Consider the following 16,068-nt stretch of genomic DNA (forward strand, 5'->3'; position numbering starts at 1 on the left):
AATGCTCTGAAAAGCTAATCATTTGCATATCACAGCATCTTCTTCCTGTCGGTTAAATTTCGCGTCTGTAGGACGTCATCGTCGTGGTGTAGCAATTTTAATGGCCAGTAGTGTAATGTAAAAAGTGTTTTCCGACCTCCTTCTACTATTATGGTCCATTCTGCCAGCGTAGTTTAGTAATTATCGCTATATGCAACTTCTGGATTTGTTCATCTTTGGTTATGTGGTGGCGATAGTGTTTTTAGTGTGTGTGTGTGTGTGTGTGTGTGTGTGTGTGTGTGTGTGTGTGTGTCCAGATTTCCGGAACTGCTCTGCAAATATAGGTTTTAAATTCCCTTGTACAGTGCTTACTTGCGGCAGTTTTTCCTTGAAAATGATACGGTGGTCGCGTGTGGAGATGTCGGCCGTTGTCGTTGACGACGTCAACCGGCTGCATTCCCTTAAGTTATGTGAACATTGTCGCTGTTGCGTTGGTCAGTCAATACAAACGATTTCAGAACGCTAAATATACACACACGCTTTAATACACACGCTAAACTACGGTTGAGATACTTTTAACTCTGTCCCTCTCTTTTTTGACAAGGGAGAAAGCAGAATTCAAGCGAAAACCCTCATCACTGTTTATAAGTTAACTTTCGACTTTAATTTCGACTGCTTCTTCAGTAACGCTATCCCAATACCTGGAATTGCATGCCAGGATCGGCGTGTTGTTTTACTCCATAAGATGACCCGTGCCAAGACAATGTTCTGCAATAGCCGATTTGCTCGGCTGTTGTAAGCGTAAGTTCTGTGACTCCATGACGTCTCCAAAACATAATTTGGCCAACTGCCCCCCTTCTAACAGCCGTGTACCGCAAGTCTCTAGAGGAACGGAATGTTCCAAATGATAGGAAAAGAGCACAGGTAGTCCCAGTCTTCAAGAAGGGTCGTCGAGCAGATGCGCAAAACTATAGACCTATATCTCTGACGTCGATCTGTTGTAGAATTTTAGAACATGTTTTTTGCTCGAGTATCATGTCGTTTCTGGAAACCCAGAATCTACTATGTAGGAATCAACATGGATTCCGGAAACAGCGATCCTGTGAGACCCAACTCGCTTTATTTGTTCATGAGACCGAGAAAATATTAGATACAGGCTCCCAGGTAGATGCTATTTTCCTTTACTTCCGGAAGGCGTTCGATACAGTTCCGCACTGTCGCCTGATAAACAAAGTAAGGGCCTACGGAATATCAGACCAGCTGTGTGGCTGGATTGAAGAGTTTTTAGCAAACAGAACACAGCATGTTGTTATCAATAGAGAGACGTCTACAGACGTTAAAGTAACCTCTGGCGTGCCACGGGGGAGTGTTATGAGACCATTGCTTTTCACAATATATATTGTTTGATTTGTGGGGCGCTCAACTGCGTGGTTATCAGCGCAATATATATTAATGACCTAGTAGATAGTGTCGGAAGTTCCATGCGGCTTTTCGCGGATGATGCTGTAATATACAGAGAAGTTGCTGCATTAGAAAATTGTAGCGAAATGCAGGAAGATCTGCAGCGGATAGGCACTTGGTGCAGGGAGTGGCAACTGACCCTTGACATAGACAAATGTAATGTATTGCGAATACATAGAAAGAAGGATCCTTTATTGTACGATTATATGATAGCAGAACAAACACTGGTAGCAGTTACTTCTGTAAAATATGTGGGAGTATGCATGCGGAACGATTTGAAGTGGAATGATCATATAAAATTAATTGTTGGTAAGGCGGGTACCAGGTTGAGATTCATTGGGAGAGTTCTTAGAAAATGTAGTCCATCAACAAAGGAGGTGGCTTACAAAACACTCGTTCGACCTATACTTGAGTATTGCGCATCAGTGTGGGATCCGTACCAGATCGGGTTGACGGCGGTGATAGAGAAGATCCAAAGAAGAGCGGCGCGTTTCGTCACAGGGTTATTTGGTAACCGTGATAGCGTTACGGAGATGTTTAACAAACTCAAGTGGCAGACTCTGCAAGAGAGGCGCTCTGCATCGCGGTGTAGCTTGCTGTCCAGGTTTCGAGAGGGTGCGTTTCTGGATGAGGTATCGAATATATTGCTTCCTCCTACTTATACCTCCCGAGGAGATCACGAATGTAAAATTAGAGAGATTAGAGCGCGCACGGAGGCTTTCAGACAGTCGTTCTTCCCGCGAACCATACGCGACTGGAACAGGAAAGGGAGGTAATGACAGTGGCACGTAAAGTGCCCTCCGCCACACACCGTTGGGTGGCTTGCGGAGTATAAATGTAGATGTAGATGTAGAACTAAATAAAGTGCTGAACGGCCTACTGTAATCTCCTGATGACGCCAGCGGAGCAAGTCGGCGAAAGCTTGATGCTGTAAGAACTGAATGAAACATATTTAAAGAACGTCGCCACAAAACTACTTTATCAGAAAAGTGAAATTTTAATTGACTACTCATCCCACCCCGCGCTGTTACTTGAATTATAATTCGTTCCCACTTTACTGCCTTATTTATAATGTTTTAAGACATCCAATCGAAACTCGTTCCCACTCGTACGGGAGGAAAGAACTAAAAAAATTACGTTGCGTCTGTTTAAAAACTTGTTACACCATGCAAAGCGAAGTATTCCCTAACATCATGACACACCAAGGAACATCATTTACAGTTTTACAGTTCTTATAACAAAAATACTGTCTACCAGTGTAATTTTTTAGAGATGGAAGCTGTGCAGTCTACGACAGCGACATACAAAGCACTGTGACAAACAATAGCGCCACATGGTGTGACCCATGTTACAGTGCTGCTTATGAGCTGCACCGAGAACTAGCCGTTTCGGTAATACTCATTGCCCTCGACATGCCACACCTCGGCTTCCCATCTCTATTGCCGAAGTCCGGCCGGACGCCACCCAACGACCGATCCCGAATTGGAACCCCCGACAAGCCCACAGGTTGTCGCTCATTACAAACCTAACCGATTAGAATTCCTACCCATTAGAATTCGTAGAACTCACGAGCCAGACTTGTGTGTGTGTGGGATCATTAATAAGGTACCAGTACAGAGGCTCTCGTCTCATCTACGTTACGCAAAGCAGACAGATACTTACGATGCGTGTATGCTGTTAATGGCGAAACAGATTCCCATCTCTGTTTCCAGTGGCACGAACTGGTCACAGCAGTTAAAGGGCTCACCTTTCCACTTGCAGTTTTCCATAACTTCTTCGCATGGCAAACGGAACTGTAAGAAATTAGGCAGTGTTTCCATTTCACAGTGTGTCCAATAATAATGAGGCAGTATTATTATTGGTAACGAACAAATAAGCGTATTATTAACAGCTGGTTCCTTGTAGCTACTCACCGCTCGTGCTACCATGGACAGATTCGTGAATGGGCAGTTCCCTGAAAATTCCAGTGTGCGGCTATTGAAGCAGTTGTCTTTTATGAAGCTAGACTTCAGACGGAAGTGTGAGAGTTGTTTGCACACTTCCGCATTTCCAAAATCTCCAAGAATTGCCCTAGCTCTGTTGCGGCGAGAAAAACATATGGTTTAACAAAATCTGTAAACATACAAACTAATAATTCAATGTTAGACAAGTCAATGTTGATTGTATTTTTTATTTGAAGAATTAGTACATTAGTGTCCAAAAGTTAAGCATAATGACGAAAAGAGTATATACAGCCTCGTCAGGATATCTCAAGGTTCACTGAATAAGCTACAACTTGGCCACAAGACATTTGGCATACAACAGTGTCGATAACATAATGTTAGAAAAGCTCTAATAGCTATTAGACACATTTGTAAGAAATTAACACAACTGGGAAATCTCTTCCACAACAAGAGTAGCTGTTGGTAGGTGATATGGTTGCCTCTAACTGCCATACATGCTGCACAACGACGTGGAATTCTTTCTACAGGATGATTCAAGATATCCGTTGGCCCATTCTTCGGCAAGAGCGGCGGGAAAGTCTGCAAGTTTCTCGATGGTGGCCGATGGGTTGCAATTCGCCTCCATAATCCATCCCAGACTTGTTCTTTCAGATCTTGGGACCTCACTGGCTAGACCGTGCGACGGATATTTTCAGCTTCAAGAAATTCATCAACAAGAGCAGCTCGATGCGGACGGCCTTTGTCGTCCATAAAGAGGAAGTCTGGACCAGCTGCACCTCTGAAAAGACGAACATGTGGTAGGAGTACCTCATCTCTGTGCCTCTGAGCGCTTACAATAATCCCCCAATCACCAACGAACATGTACATACTCTATACAGCCATTCAGCATGATGCCTCCCTACACTATGACGGCATCACGACCAAACCGGTCTCTTTCCACGATGTTCCTGAGGTTGTGTCGGCTATTAGGTTCTTCCCAGAGTAATGTGCGACGAGAATCATTTTGCAAACTGCAGTGGAATTCATCTATGAAGAGTACATTTCTTCATTCACCCATGGACCGATCTTGATGTTGCCCACTCCATAATACGCGGGATCTTCTTTGTGCTGGGGTGAGCAGAATGCACACAGCCGGACGTCTGGCAAACAGTCGTGCTGTTCTGAACATCTACATCTACATCTACATCCATACTCCGCAAGCCACCTGACGGTGTGTGGCGGAGGGTACCCTGAGTACCTCTATCGGTTCTCCCTTCTATTCCAGTCTCGTATTGTTCGTGGAACAAAGGATTGTCGGTATGCTTCTGTGTGGGCTCTAATCTCTCTGATTTTATCATCATGGCCTCTTCGCGAGATATACGTAGGAGGGAGCAATATACTGCTTGACTCCTCGGTGAAGGTATGTTCTCGAAACTTTAACAAAAGCCCGTACCGAGCTACTGAGCATCTCTCCTGCAGTCTTCCACTGGAGTTTATCTATCATCTCCGTAACGCTTTCGCGATTACTAAATGATCCTGTAACGAAGCGCGCTGCTCTCCGTTGGATCTGCTGCATCTCTTTTATCAACCCTATCTGGTACGGATCCCACACTGCTGAGCAGTATTCAAGCAATGGGCGAACAAGCGTACTGTAACCTACTTCCTTTGTTTTCGGGTTGCATTTCCTTAGGATTCTTCTAATGAATCTTAGTCTGGCATCTGCTTTACCGACGATCAACTTTATATGATCATTCCATTTTAAATCAGTCCTAATGCGTAGTCCCAGATAATTTATGGAATTAAGTGCTTCCAGTTGCTGACCTGCTATTTTGTAGCTAAATGATAAGGGATCTATCTTTCTATGTATTCGCAGCACATTACACTTGTCTACATTGAGATTCAATTGCCATTCCCTGCACCATGCGTCGATTCGCTGCAGATCCTCCTGCATTTCAGTACAATTTTCCATTGTTACAACCTCTCGATACATCACAGCATCATCTGCAAAAAGGCTCAGTGAACTTCCGATGTCATCCACAAGGTCATTTATGTATATTGTGAATAGCAACAATCCTATGACACTCCCCTGCGGCACACCTGAAATCACTCTTACTTCGGAAGACTTCTCTCCATTGAGAATGACATGCTGCGCCCTGTTATCTAGGAACTCTTCAATCCAATCACACAATTGGTCTGATAGTCCATATGCTCTTACTTTGTTCATTAAACGACTGTGGGGAACTGTATCGAACGCCTTGCGGAAGTCAAGAAACACGGCATCTGCCTGTGAACCCGTGTCTATGGCCCTCTGAGTCTCGTGGACGAATAGCGCGAGCTGGGTTTCACACGACCGTCTTTTTCGAAACCCATGCTGATTCCTACAGAGTAGATTTCTAGTCTCCAGAAAAGTCATTATACTCGAACATAATACGTGTTCCAAAATTCTACAACTGATCGACGTCAGAGATATAGGTCTATAGTTCTGCACATCTGTTCGACGTCCCTTCTTGAAAATGGGGAACATCCGCTACACACTTTGTCGGGAAGCGGCAACTCTTCAGGCAGCTGCAAGATCTGCAGATAACTGTATTATAAGTTGTTCCGACTTCGTTACGGGCAGAAATAGATACTGCTGCGGAGTGTTTACGCTTGGTCGACTTTGTACTGGTCTACAACAAACATCTCCTTTGTTTCGAAACCGTCGCCAAAACCTTGAAATGACACTTTGCAGTAAAACCAGGAATATTTAGCCTTCGGTCTGTCTTTGGCCTGCTCTGAGGCGGCCGAATATTCTATCCTACAAAACAGGGTCCAAAATGTGTTTTTGTGCTATTACGTTATCAGCTTCCCCAAGAGACTACACTCTGCTCACTATGAATGGACAAACAAGACAGAAACATGAGTGGTCACTTGCACTGTTTGTGTTTACCTTTCGCTTACACCACTGTTCACAGCACGCAGTCCTCCTTTCTGCAATGACCGGCCGCTCGCCTGGCCTAATACCACCACGGGACACATCAGTGGTTGGCTGGTGGCCACATTATTAGGTGTCCTCTACTAAAGCCAGGGACACACGAACTCGTCATTCACACCACGCTGGTACAAGTCAGGCCACAACAGCAACGTCTCCCGCTGTGTACTCTAAGGACAGCTGTAGGAATCAGCATGGGTTTCGAAAAAGACGGTCATGTGAAACCCAGCTCGCGCTATTCGTCCACGAGACTCAGAGGGCCATAGACACGGGTTCACAGGTAGATGCCGTGTTTCTTGACTTCCGCAAGGCGTTCGATACAGTTCGCCACAGTCGTTTATTGAACAAAGTAAGAGCATATGGACTATCAGACCAATTGTGTGATTGGATTGAGGAGTTCCTAGATAACAGGACGCAGCATGTTATTCTCAATGGAGAGAAGTCTTCCGAAGTAAGAGTAATTTCAGGTGTGCCGCAGGGGGGTGTCATAGGACCGATGCTATTCACAATATACATAAATGACCTGGTGGATGACATCGGAAGTTCACTGGGGCTTTTTGCAGATGGTGCTGTGGTGTATCGAGAGGTTGTAACAATGGAAAATTGTACTGAAATGCAGGAGGATCTGCAGCGAATTGACGCATGGTGCAGGGAATGGCAACTGAATCTCAATGTAGACAAGTGTAATGTGCTGCGAATACACAGAAAGATAGATCCTTTATCATTTAGCTACAAAATAGCAGGTCAGCAACTGGAAGCAGTTAATACCATAAATTATCTGGGAGTACGCATTAGGAGTGATTTAAAATGGAATGATCATATAAAGTTGATTGTCGGTAAAGCAGATGCCAGACTGAGATTCATTGGAAGAATCCTAAGGAAATGCAATCCGAAAACAAAGGAAGTAGGTTACAGTACGCTTGTTCGCCCACTGCTTGAATACTGCTCAGCAGTGTGGGATCCGTACCAGATAGGGTTGATACAAGACATAGAGAAGATCCAACGGAGAGCAGCGCGCTTCGTTACAGGATCATTTAGTAATCGCGAGAGCGTTACGGAGATGATAGATAAACTCCAGTGGAAGACTCTGCAGGAGAGACGCTCAGTAGCTCGGTACGGGCTTTTGTCAAAGTTTCGAGAACATACCTTCACCGAAGAGTCAAGCAGTATATTGCTCCCTCCTACGTATATCTCGCGAAGAGACCATGAGGATAAAATCAGAGAGATTAGAGCCCACACAGAGGCATACCGACAATCCTTCTTTCCACGAACAATACGAGACTGGAATAGAAGGGAGAACCGATAGAGGTACTGAAGGTACCCTCCGCCACACACCGTCAGGTGGCTTGCGGAGTATGGATGTAGATGTAGATGTAGATCATAAACTTTTTATGTGACTCCGGCGAACTCCGTGGGAGGCGCCACTGTCGCCCGCCAGCAGCGCGCTGCTCAGCCAACAGCGGCGCTGCAATCCGCCCGTCGCGTGACCTGCACTGAAATCCATCCACCGGCACAGCGCGGCCACAGCCAGGCACTCGACGTAAACCGTCTCCACGGGAAGTCATCGGTACTAATCGAAAGAAGTGTTAACAGTTGCCTTCACTATGGATACTTCCCAGAGGCCTGGAAGACGGTGAGGGTGGTACCGCTGCCAAATCGCGGAAAGAATCTGTCTCTTCGGAGCAATTATCGTTGAACTAGTCCACTACGAACGCTGGGGAAGCTCGTCAAATGGATTTTACCCAAGAGACTACAAGACACTTTTGTAAGGGACAACGTACAAAAACAACAGCAGCAGTTCGGTTTCGAAAGTAAACTCTCCGCCGAACTTCAACTCCTCTGAATTACCGAAACCATGCAAGACAACTTTAAGAAACGATATTCGACGATTGGAGTGTTCATGGACATGGAGAAAGCTTGCGATAAAGTATGGCGTGAGAACTTAATTGTCCAGTTGCAACAAAAACGGCAGTTTACTAAAACTACTTGATAACTCCAATGAAGATAAGAAATTGTATATGCGCATCGACGAAAAGAACTCGGCCAAGAAACCAGTCCATGCCGGTATCCCATAAGGATCTGTAATTTCCGAGCGATGTATCTACAGTACCACGTGTGTCAGTTAGCCTCTGTGCTGATGGTACAGCGTTTTTAATAAGAGACAGAAAACTGGAGCTAGAGATTGCTGCGACACCTGGATCTCATGGAGTGATGGGCCCAACTACACAAGATTGCCATCGACACGAATAAAACAGTGGCCATAATTTTCACAAGACGCCGATCTGCCATCCGTACAAGGCTCCACATCTGAAACCAATCTGTTCCTTGGTCGCCAGTGGTAAAATACCTGGACATTTACCTGGACACTCAACTACTCTTCCCCCCTCCCTCCCCCCCCCCCCTGACGTTGTAGAAAATAAGAAAGTCGGACTTAGAATGTCGAGAGCGCTCAGCCCCTTCGTCAAGAGAAAAGATATGAATCTGCTATACTGAGCCGCGGTGGAACCCACACTTCTCTGTGGAGCGACCTCCTGGGTTGCAACATGCGGTACAAATTTCAAGAAGCCCCACATCACACGAAACAAATGTCTCCGATGCACCCTTAGAGCACACTGTAGGACAAGAAAAACGGAACTCTACGCTGCACTGCATGAAAAATACCTGCACCAAAAAGTGCAGGAAAAGCCCCAAAAGCTGTCTGACAAGGTCACACCACTCATTAGTTAGCGACAGCAGCCACAGTTCTTCCTCAACAATGGCACAAATATAAAGCTCCACGATCCTTCCTGGAAGACGATGAAATTGCGCCTGCAGGACGCTAAATAACCTCAATTCAAGTACGACACACGGCAAAAGAAAAGTATGCCCACCATCCCTACAAGCGAAAGCCCCCCTTGTATACCCAACACCCGTAAATAAAGAAGCAAATGTAGTCTGAAACCTTTCCCTTACCCAACACGCAGGCAGCAAAATCGGCAAAGACGAAGAGGCTGTTTACATAATGTTTACATAACGAGTACCAACCTGTATTGGACACAAATATGATAAATTGCTTAAGATGATTTCATTTATAGAATTTTTGTAATATAATGAATGTGTTGACATAGTGAGTACCAACCTGTATTGGATATAAGTCTGATTAATTAATTAAGGTGATTTCATTTAAAGAAGTTTTGTAATGCTTTGAATATTTGTGGCAACGGCCTCTGTATCAGTAGTAGTCTGTTGTGTGGTCTTAGCAAGTTAACTATTTCAAATGATATGTCTTGAAGCTTGCCAAGCATAACAAAAAAAAATTATAGTAATAACGGAATGGTGTAACGTGGAGATTAGGGCCTCCTCCTCGTGGCACCAACTGAAAAATGTCCTGGACTGTCGTTCCATCCGAAAGACAGCCATGAGTCCATTTTCTTCGAAGATACCCGATAGTGATGAAATGGAACTTGTCGTCCCGTTCCATATTTTTCGCAATAAATTCCTGTACAGAAAAATTATAGCGAGAGTGTCTTTTACTCTGCAGAAGCCAGTCTGAGGGTAACAAGCAGGAGAGAATGGACCAAGCGGTGTTTATTTATTTATTCATTGATTTTTATTTCGTGTATGGCACGTTTCCTTATGTGACCTTGGACTGTATGAATGAGATAGGCCTATTATGTACAGTAGCAGAAAGTTTTGGTCAGAGGTCGCGGCATTGCATGAGTAGAGTGGTTCTGTGGTAGGATCGTACCAACCCCTAAACGCGAACAAGTTTGACAAAGATAGTGTGCAAGTCACGTCAGACAGGTCGCGAAGGCACGAGTATTGGCTCTGTCAGGTTGGCGAACCATCCCCTCCACCACGTTTTGAACGAACAACGGTTAGGCGAGGTGTTCGCAGGCCTACTTGTTCCTGGGTAGTGGCAATGGACAGACGTGTACACGCAGATCTCGATTTTGGTAATGTTAACAAAGGTATCAGAATGTCTGAAAACTGCTAATAATAGAGTCCAGATGTCGAAATCATGTGTGAGATTACCACCAAACCCCCATGAGAGAGTTTATTTTCATAATTTAGTCAAATTTCAGTAGAACTTTGCGTTTGTGCCTTGGTCAAGCCACGCACCATGGGCCGTAAGCTAACGATCGCATTAGTGCTCTGTCTTCAACGGAAGTTCACTCATTTAATGTATTTTGATGTGGTCTTTCCTTTACAGTAATATTTTGGGGGATATTATTTATTTTTCACGTGCTTCCTTTGTATACTTGCTTTCACGCTACGTGGTCAGTTGGAGCAACTGCCACATTGGTAAACTGCAGTTTCGGTCTGAAAATGTACAGTAGTTGAGTGAGTAACCATACGGTAGTGGGTGAGTGACAGAGAAGGAATAATCTCGTGCGTCTGTACTTTTTGCATTTCTGTTGGCTACCGCTACTTGGCCACGTGTGTGGAATAGTATTAATATGATAATTAATTAATGTTTCTTGTGCTCCCATTAGTATTTGATTCGCTGGCAACGTTGCGCGTGACATAAAATATACGGTTTAAACACTTGCATCCAGAAAAGTTCAGAATATAATGCCTATTGATGGAATAAAGACTTGCAAAGTTTTCCGCCATATGATTGTAAATGTTCTCCCCCCCACACCCCCAGCTCAGTAACGTGGTGTTGTTTCTCAAGGTAAGATTCATTCATAGTTAAGTGCACCACTGGCTACCGATTCTTCAGCATACGTTTTAACGAAAATTGAAATATGTATGCAAATACTCTTCCGCCCTGACCCAGTTCGCTTGCAGTGTCTTTGCTGAACTTCTTCTGCGTGATCTTTAGTAATTGGTTGTAATAAGCATGGGCTTAGGTATAATTGTGTGCCTGTATGAAATTACATTGAAGCCAGGTCTGCAGTCCCCTCTCCCTTTCCATAATTACGTGCCGAAAGTGAATCATGTTAACAAAAGAGACCAGCTGTGATGATGTATATTCCAACAGACACACGGCTAGTTATTGAAATGCCATCAGTACTGAATAACTATCAATTAACCTATATCCTATGACTGATTATTTCCTCTCTTCATCATAAAGAATAAGTGAAAGTCGGTACCACAGTTCGATGCTGGCTCATGAATGTAAATAATGGCCCTATGCTCCCTATCAAGCCCGGCATAGGTGCTTTATGTAGTGGTTCGAAAACATTGCGTTATCCGTTACGTTCATATTTTTATCGGTAGGTTAAAACCTTCCGCTAGAAATTATTAATACTACCCGGCAATAACTCGCAGGGGCCTGTAATTTCGCGCACAACGCGAATTTGTTAAACCATTACTACAGAGGGTAGCTTGCTGGAGCTGTAGGACGTGATAAGCGACGATAATCTTCGTACCAGGTCAAGTTATAACGTTAACTGTACCACCACCAGTACTAAGGTTGCGTTGCAAAGGAATAGGCTGAGCCGGCCTTTGTGGCCCTGCGGTTCTAGGCGCTATAGTCTGGAACCGCGCGACCGCTACGGTCGCAGCTTCGAATCTTGCCTCGAGCATGGATGTGTGTGATGTCCTTAGGTTAGCTAAGCTTAAATCGTTCTAAGTTCTAGGGGACTAATGACCTCAGATGTTAAGTCCCATAGTGCTCAGAGCCATTTGAACCATTTGAATAGGCTGACACAATTTTTAATGGTTTGGAAAGATTATTATTTTGTGCGGGAGTCAACTCCGAATCTACATCTGTGCAGAGCAGTTAGCATTTCACAACATTTTCTATATAGAGTGGCGTTTCCTTGTAGTATGATGTGGGACTGTAGAGTAGCCTAGGGAACTAATAATAATGTCAAGCACTTACTTCTAGTAAACGAACGTTATCGGCAGCTGGCTGAATGGTTGGATTCCTTCTCTACAGGCTGGCGTTTTCGAATTAACTAATTTCTGTGAGTGCTGTATCACCGAAAACCGGATAACAGCGATTATGAAACGGATGAGATTTGACAAACAAATTAATGGACGAGGAAGTTGTGGCGGCACGAATTATGTATTTTTGTTTTTTTGTTTATTTGTTAGGACAGATCAAGTGACAGGATTAACGGGAAAAAGTGGAACTCAGTTTCAGGAAAACTATGGTCAAATTTAGGATAAAGATCTGCATTTCATTATTATAATAAAAAAGGATCTTTCTGTTTCTAACTTACTTAGTAACTTGACTTTTTTCATCATTTACAAATAAAAAGAATATTTACCACAGTCAGATAATAACCAAGACAATGTATTGGTAAGAAGGAAAGATGTAGCAATGAAACATAGAGGTATTATAAAGAATGAAAAAGCAAAAGAGATATATTTTGTGAAGGATTTTAACTACGAAGGGAATTATTGTAGGAAGTAACCATCTCTGGTTACTGAGTGGTTTTGATCTTTGTCTTGCAGATGAGCCGAGTAAGAAAAGGACGAGCTTGATGGTAAGTTATCAGTATGCTCAAGTGAAAATAATATTTCAATACTGCATATTGAGGGTAAATCGTGAGCGATAAATGCTTAAGTATTACATCTAAGAATAGGCTGATAATAATTAGCGTTATCGCATACATGTTGCTTTTGTAGTCGTGAAACTCAGAGAATACTGGTGTAATGGAATATTACATCCTTTGAGTATTCACTGAAGTCTATGTGTATAGTAAAGCTTTCATGATTAAATACGATTCAGTGCTGTTAAATATAATTACACCACAGTTAACTATAGAAATGAGAAGTATTATGTACGATCGAGAGTACTGCTGCAGCTGATTTATTGGTGACATATCCCGATTATAGGGAGTGAGACGCTCATGGAACCAGAGAGGACCTAGACCTCGCTGTTGAACGTTAAACCTACTGGGAACAAAACAAACTTCTCTATAGAATCAGCAAAGGTTTCGGAAACAACGATCTTACGAAACTCAACTAGCATTCTTCACACATGATATCCTCAGTGCCATAGGACAGAAGTACCCACATTGATTCATTGTATGTAGACTTCTGAAAAGTTTTTGATTCAGTATCATACAGGGTTCTTCGAAAGAAAACAATTACCTACAGGATATGTAAGCTACAACGGAAGTCCTGCTTCACGATCAAAAGAAAATTAAGATGCACTGCGAAAGAAAACTGGGTGACTAAATGGGCTGAAACTAAAAAAAACAAGCGATCGTTAAAGATTTTGTTTTACATTTATTCAACTCACCTTCCCATAGAGTTACAACTATCATCTAGTCATACAAATAGTCCACTGAGCTCATTAAATTAATGTCTTACTATCGTCGGTAGAGACAAGCCTCACTGCTGCTCGCATGTGCGCAAAGCCTGACCAAACAGTTGCTTTTCTTTTATCGATGTCATGAACTTAATAACCGGCTGACACTATACAGCTTTCCACAAGAAATATTCACACCAGGGAACTTTCCAGAGTATTTAAAACAGGCTGGAGTTGAGCCTACCGGCCGGAGTGGCCGAGCGGTTCTAGGCGCTTCAGTGTGGAATCGCGCGATCGCGTACGGTCGCAGGTTCGAATCCTGTCTCGGGCATGGATGTGTGTGATGTCCTTAGGTTAGTTAGGTTTACTTAGTTCTAAGTTCTAGGGGACTGATGACCTCAGAAGTTAAGTCCCATAGTGCTCAGAGCCATTTGAACCATTTGAAGTTGAGCCTCTGCAACAAAAAGGTAATGCAGAGGATATAATTTTCCTAATGTATATTAAAAAGCAATAGAATCAGTTATGAAAGACGATTTAATGAATTACTTGAATACACACAATCTTCTGTATGAATCACTGATTGGGTTCCGAGATGAGTGTGTCATAGATATTTCTAAAACTTTTGGTACCTTTGGCCATAACATTGTTGTAAGTAAGCCAGAATCATCAGAAATAAGATTCGTCGCTAAAGACTAGTTCCCATACCTAACACATTGGGTACAATGAATAGATGCGACAAAACCGGAAATAAGGCTGAACTTTAATTAAAACACTTACCAGAACCACACCGTCTTTAAAGTGAAGTTCCTGAAGGCAGCATGTTAAGACCAATTTTGTTCCTTATATACGTACATCAATGACTTTCCCAGTAGCGTTATTCATGGAGAAAACGCTCTTTCTTGATGACAGAAATATTACAGTCACTGAGAAAACAAGAGAACTTCTTGTAGGAGAAGCAAATGCAACCCTAAAGGAAGTTTACAACTGTTTCATAGACTATAAAGTGTAATTGAAGAAAAACAAAACAAATGGCATGAATTTCAATTTGTAGATGGAAAATAATACCGTTAAATTAAATGTAAATGGGATCTCTATAGTCCACATACCAAAAACAACATTTATACGAATAAATATTGATTCTCAGTTGAAGTTGTGTGAACACACATAGATACTTGCAAACCCTGCAAACAGAGTAGCCTCGGTATGTTATGCCCTTAGAGTCGTGTCATCTTCGTGTAACAGCCAGCGTCTTTGAGTTACATACTATTCATACCTACGTACAATTTTTAGCTACGTACTTCCTTTATCGAGAACAAAAGCACAAAATACGCAAGAAAGTGAAAGTGCGATGCTCTAGCTTAATTTCACAGTACAGCTGACAGTGTTAGTAAACAGACGACATGCCGATACCAGAGCATGAAGTGTCTGTGAATTAAATTCTGTGTACTTAGACAGTTAACTACGCCTCGCAGAGAGGCGAGTGAACAGTGTAAGCAGTTGTCAGCCTTTGAGAAAGGACGTGCAGTTAGTATCGAAGAAGCCGATTGAAGTAATCGGCGAGTCGCTCGACATCTGAGTAGAAACGATGATACTATTCGACGCTGTTGGCAGGAATGGGCGAACTATGGCCGAAAACGGCGTCAAGAAGGAAGTGCTCGACCCATATGGAGCAATCGTCAAAGAGGCACTCAGAAGTCGGCCGGGGTGGCCGAGCGGTTCTAGGCGCTACAGTCTGGAACCGCGCGACCGCTACGGTCGCAGGTTCGAATCCTGCCTGGGGCATGGATGTGTGTGATGTCCTTAGGTTGGTTAGGTTTAAACAGTTCTAAGTTCTAGGGGACTGATGACCTCTGAAGTTAAGTCCCATAGTGCTCAGAGCCATTTAAATCGTTTGAGCACTCAGAACACTGGATTAGTCATTATCATCGATCCGTCGTGCAACCGGTGCTTCAGTGACTACAGGGACCATAAATAGGTTCACAGAAAGAGGTCTGAGCTCACGGCGTCCGACGTGCCGACTACTGTTGACTTCTGTACAATAAAACGCCGTCTACAGTGGAGTCGGGCGCATTCGGCCTGGAATATCAATGGCTGAATTGGAATTATCTTCAGTCCCACTTCGAATCGAGCCCAGGTGACCAACGAAGACGTATCTGAAGGCGCACCGCCATGCGACTCGATAACCAAATGTGATAGGCTTGCGTGACATTTCATGTAATAGCAGGACCCATTCGTAATAACTTGTAATCCTTTAAAATCGTTTATTTGTGTGTTCCAATAATGTTATTGAAGATCTGTTCAAAGCACTGAGTATTTGAACTACATAATGTGAGTACATCTACCAGATCAAAAATAGCATTCAAAATCACTGCACAAACAACCCTCTCCATAACCACGGAACAAGGCCCAGATTAAACGTACGTTTACCAAGAAAGAATAAAGACAGATCAAAACAGCATTTTCTGCCAAGTATGAATCTGAGAATAAATTGCCCTACGACTCAAAGGGATTACTAAAATGAACTTGTTTAAAAGATAGTTAAA

General features: G+C 43.3%; 1 protein-coding gene across 1 annotated transcript in view; it reads right to left on the reverse strand.

Annotated features, from left to right (window-relative positions):
* The window catches only part of LOC126176578 (sodium channel protein Nach-like), a 224,949-nt gene that overhangs the window by 148,244 nt on the left and 60,637 nt on the right, over positions 1 to 16,068 (reverse strand). Inside the window, exons 3-4 of the mRNA XM_049923740.1 lie at positions 3,354 to 3,516; positions 3,103 to 3,233 (exon numbers count right to left, since the gene is read on the reverse strand). Coding sequence (XP_049779697.1) covers positions 3,103 to 3,233; positions 3,354 to 3,516 — 294 coding nt within the window. The remainder of the gene's footprint in view (positions 1 to 3,102; positions 3,234 to 3,353; positions 3,517 to 16,068) is intronic.

The sequence above is a fragment of the Schistocerca cancellata genome, chromosome 3 (genome assembly GCF_023864275.1).
Source record: "Schistocerca cancellata isolate TAMUIC-IGC-003103 chromosome 3, iqSchCanc2.1, whole genome shotgun sequence".
Lineage (NCBI taxonomy): Eukaryota > Metazoa > Arthropoda > Insecta > Orthoptera > Acrididae > Schistocerca > Schistocerca cancellata.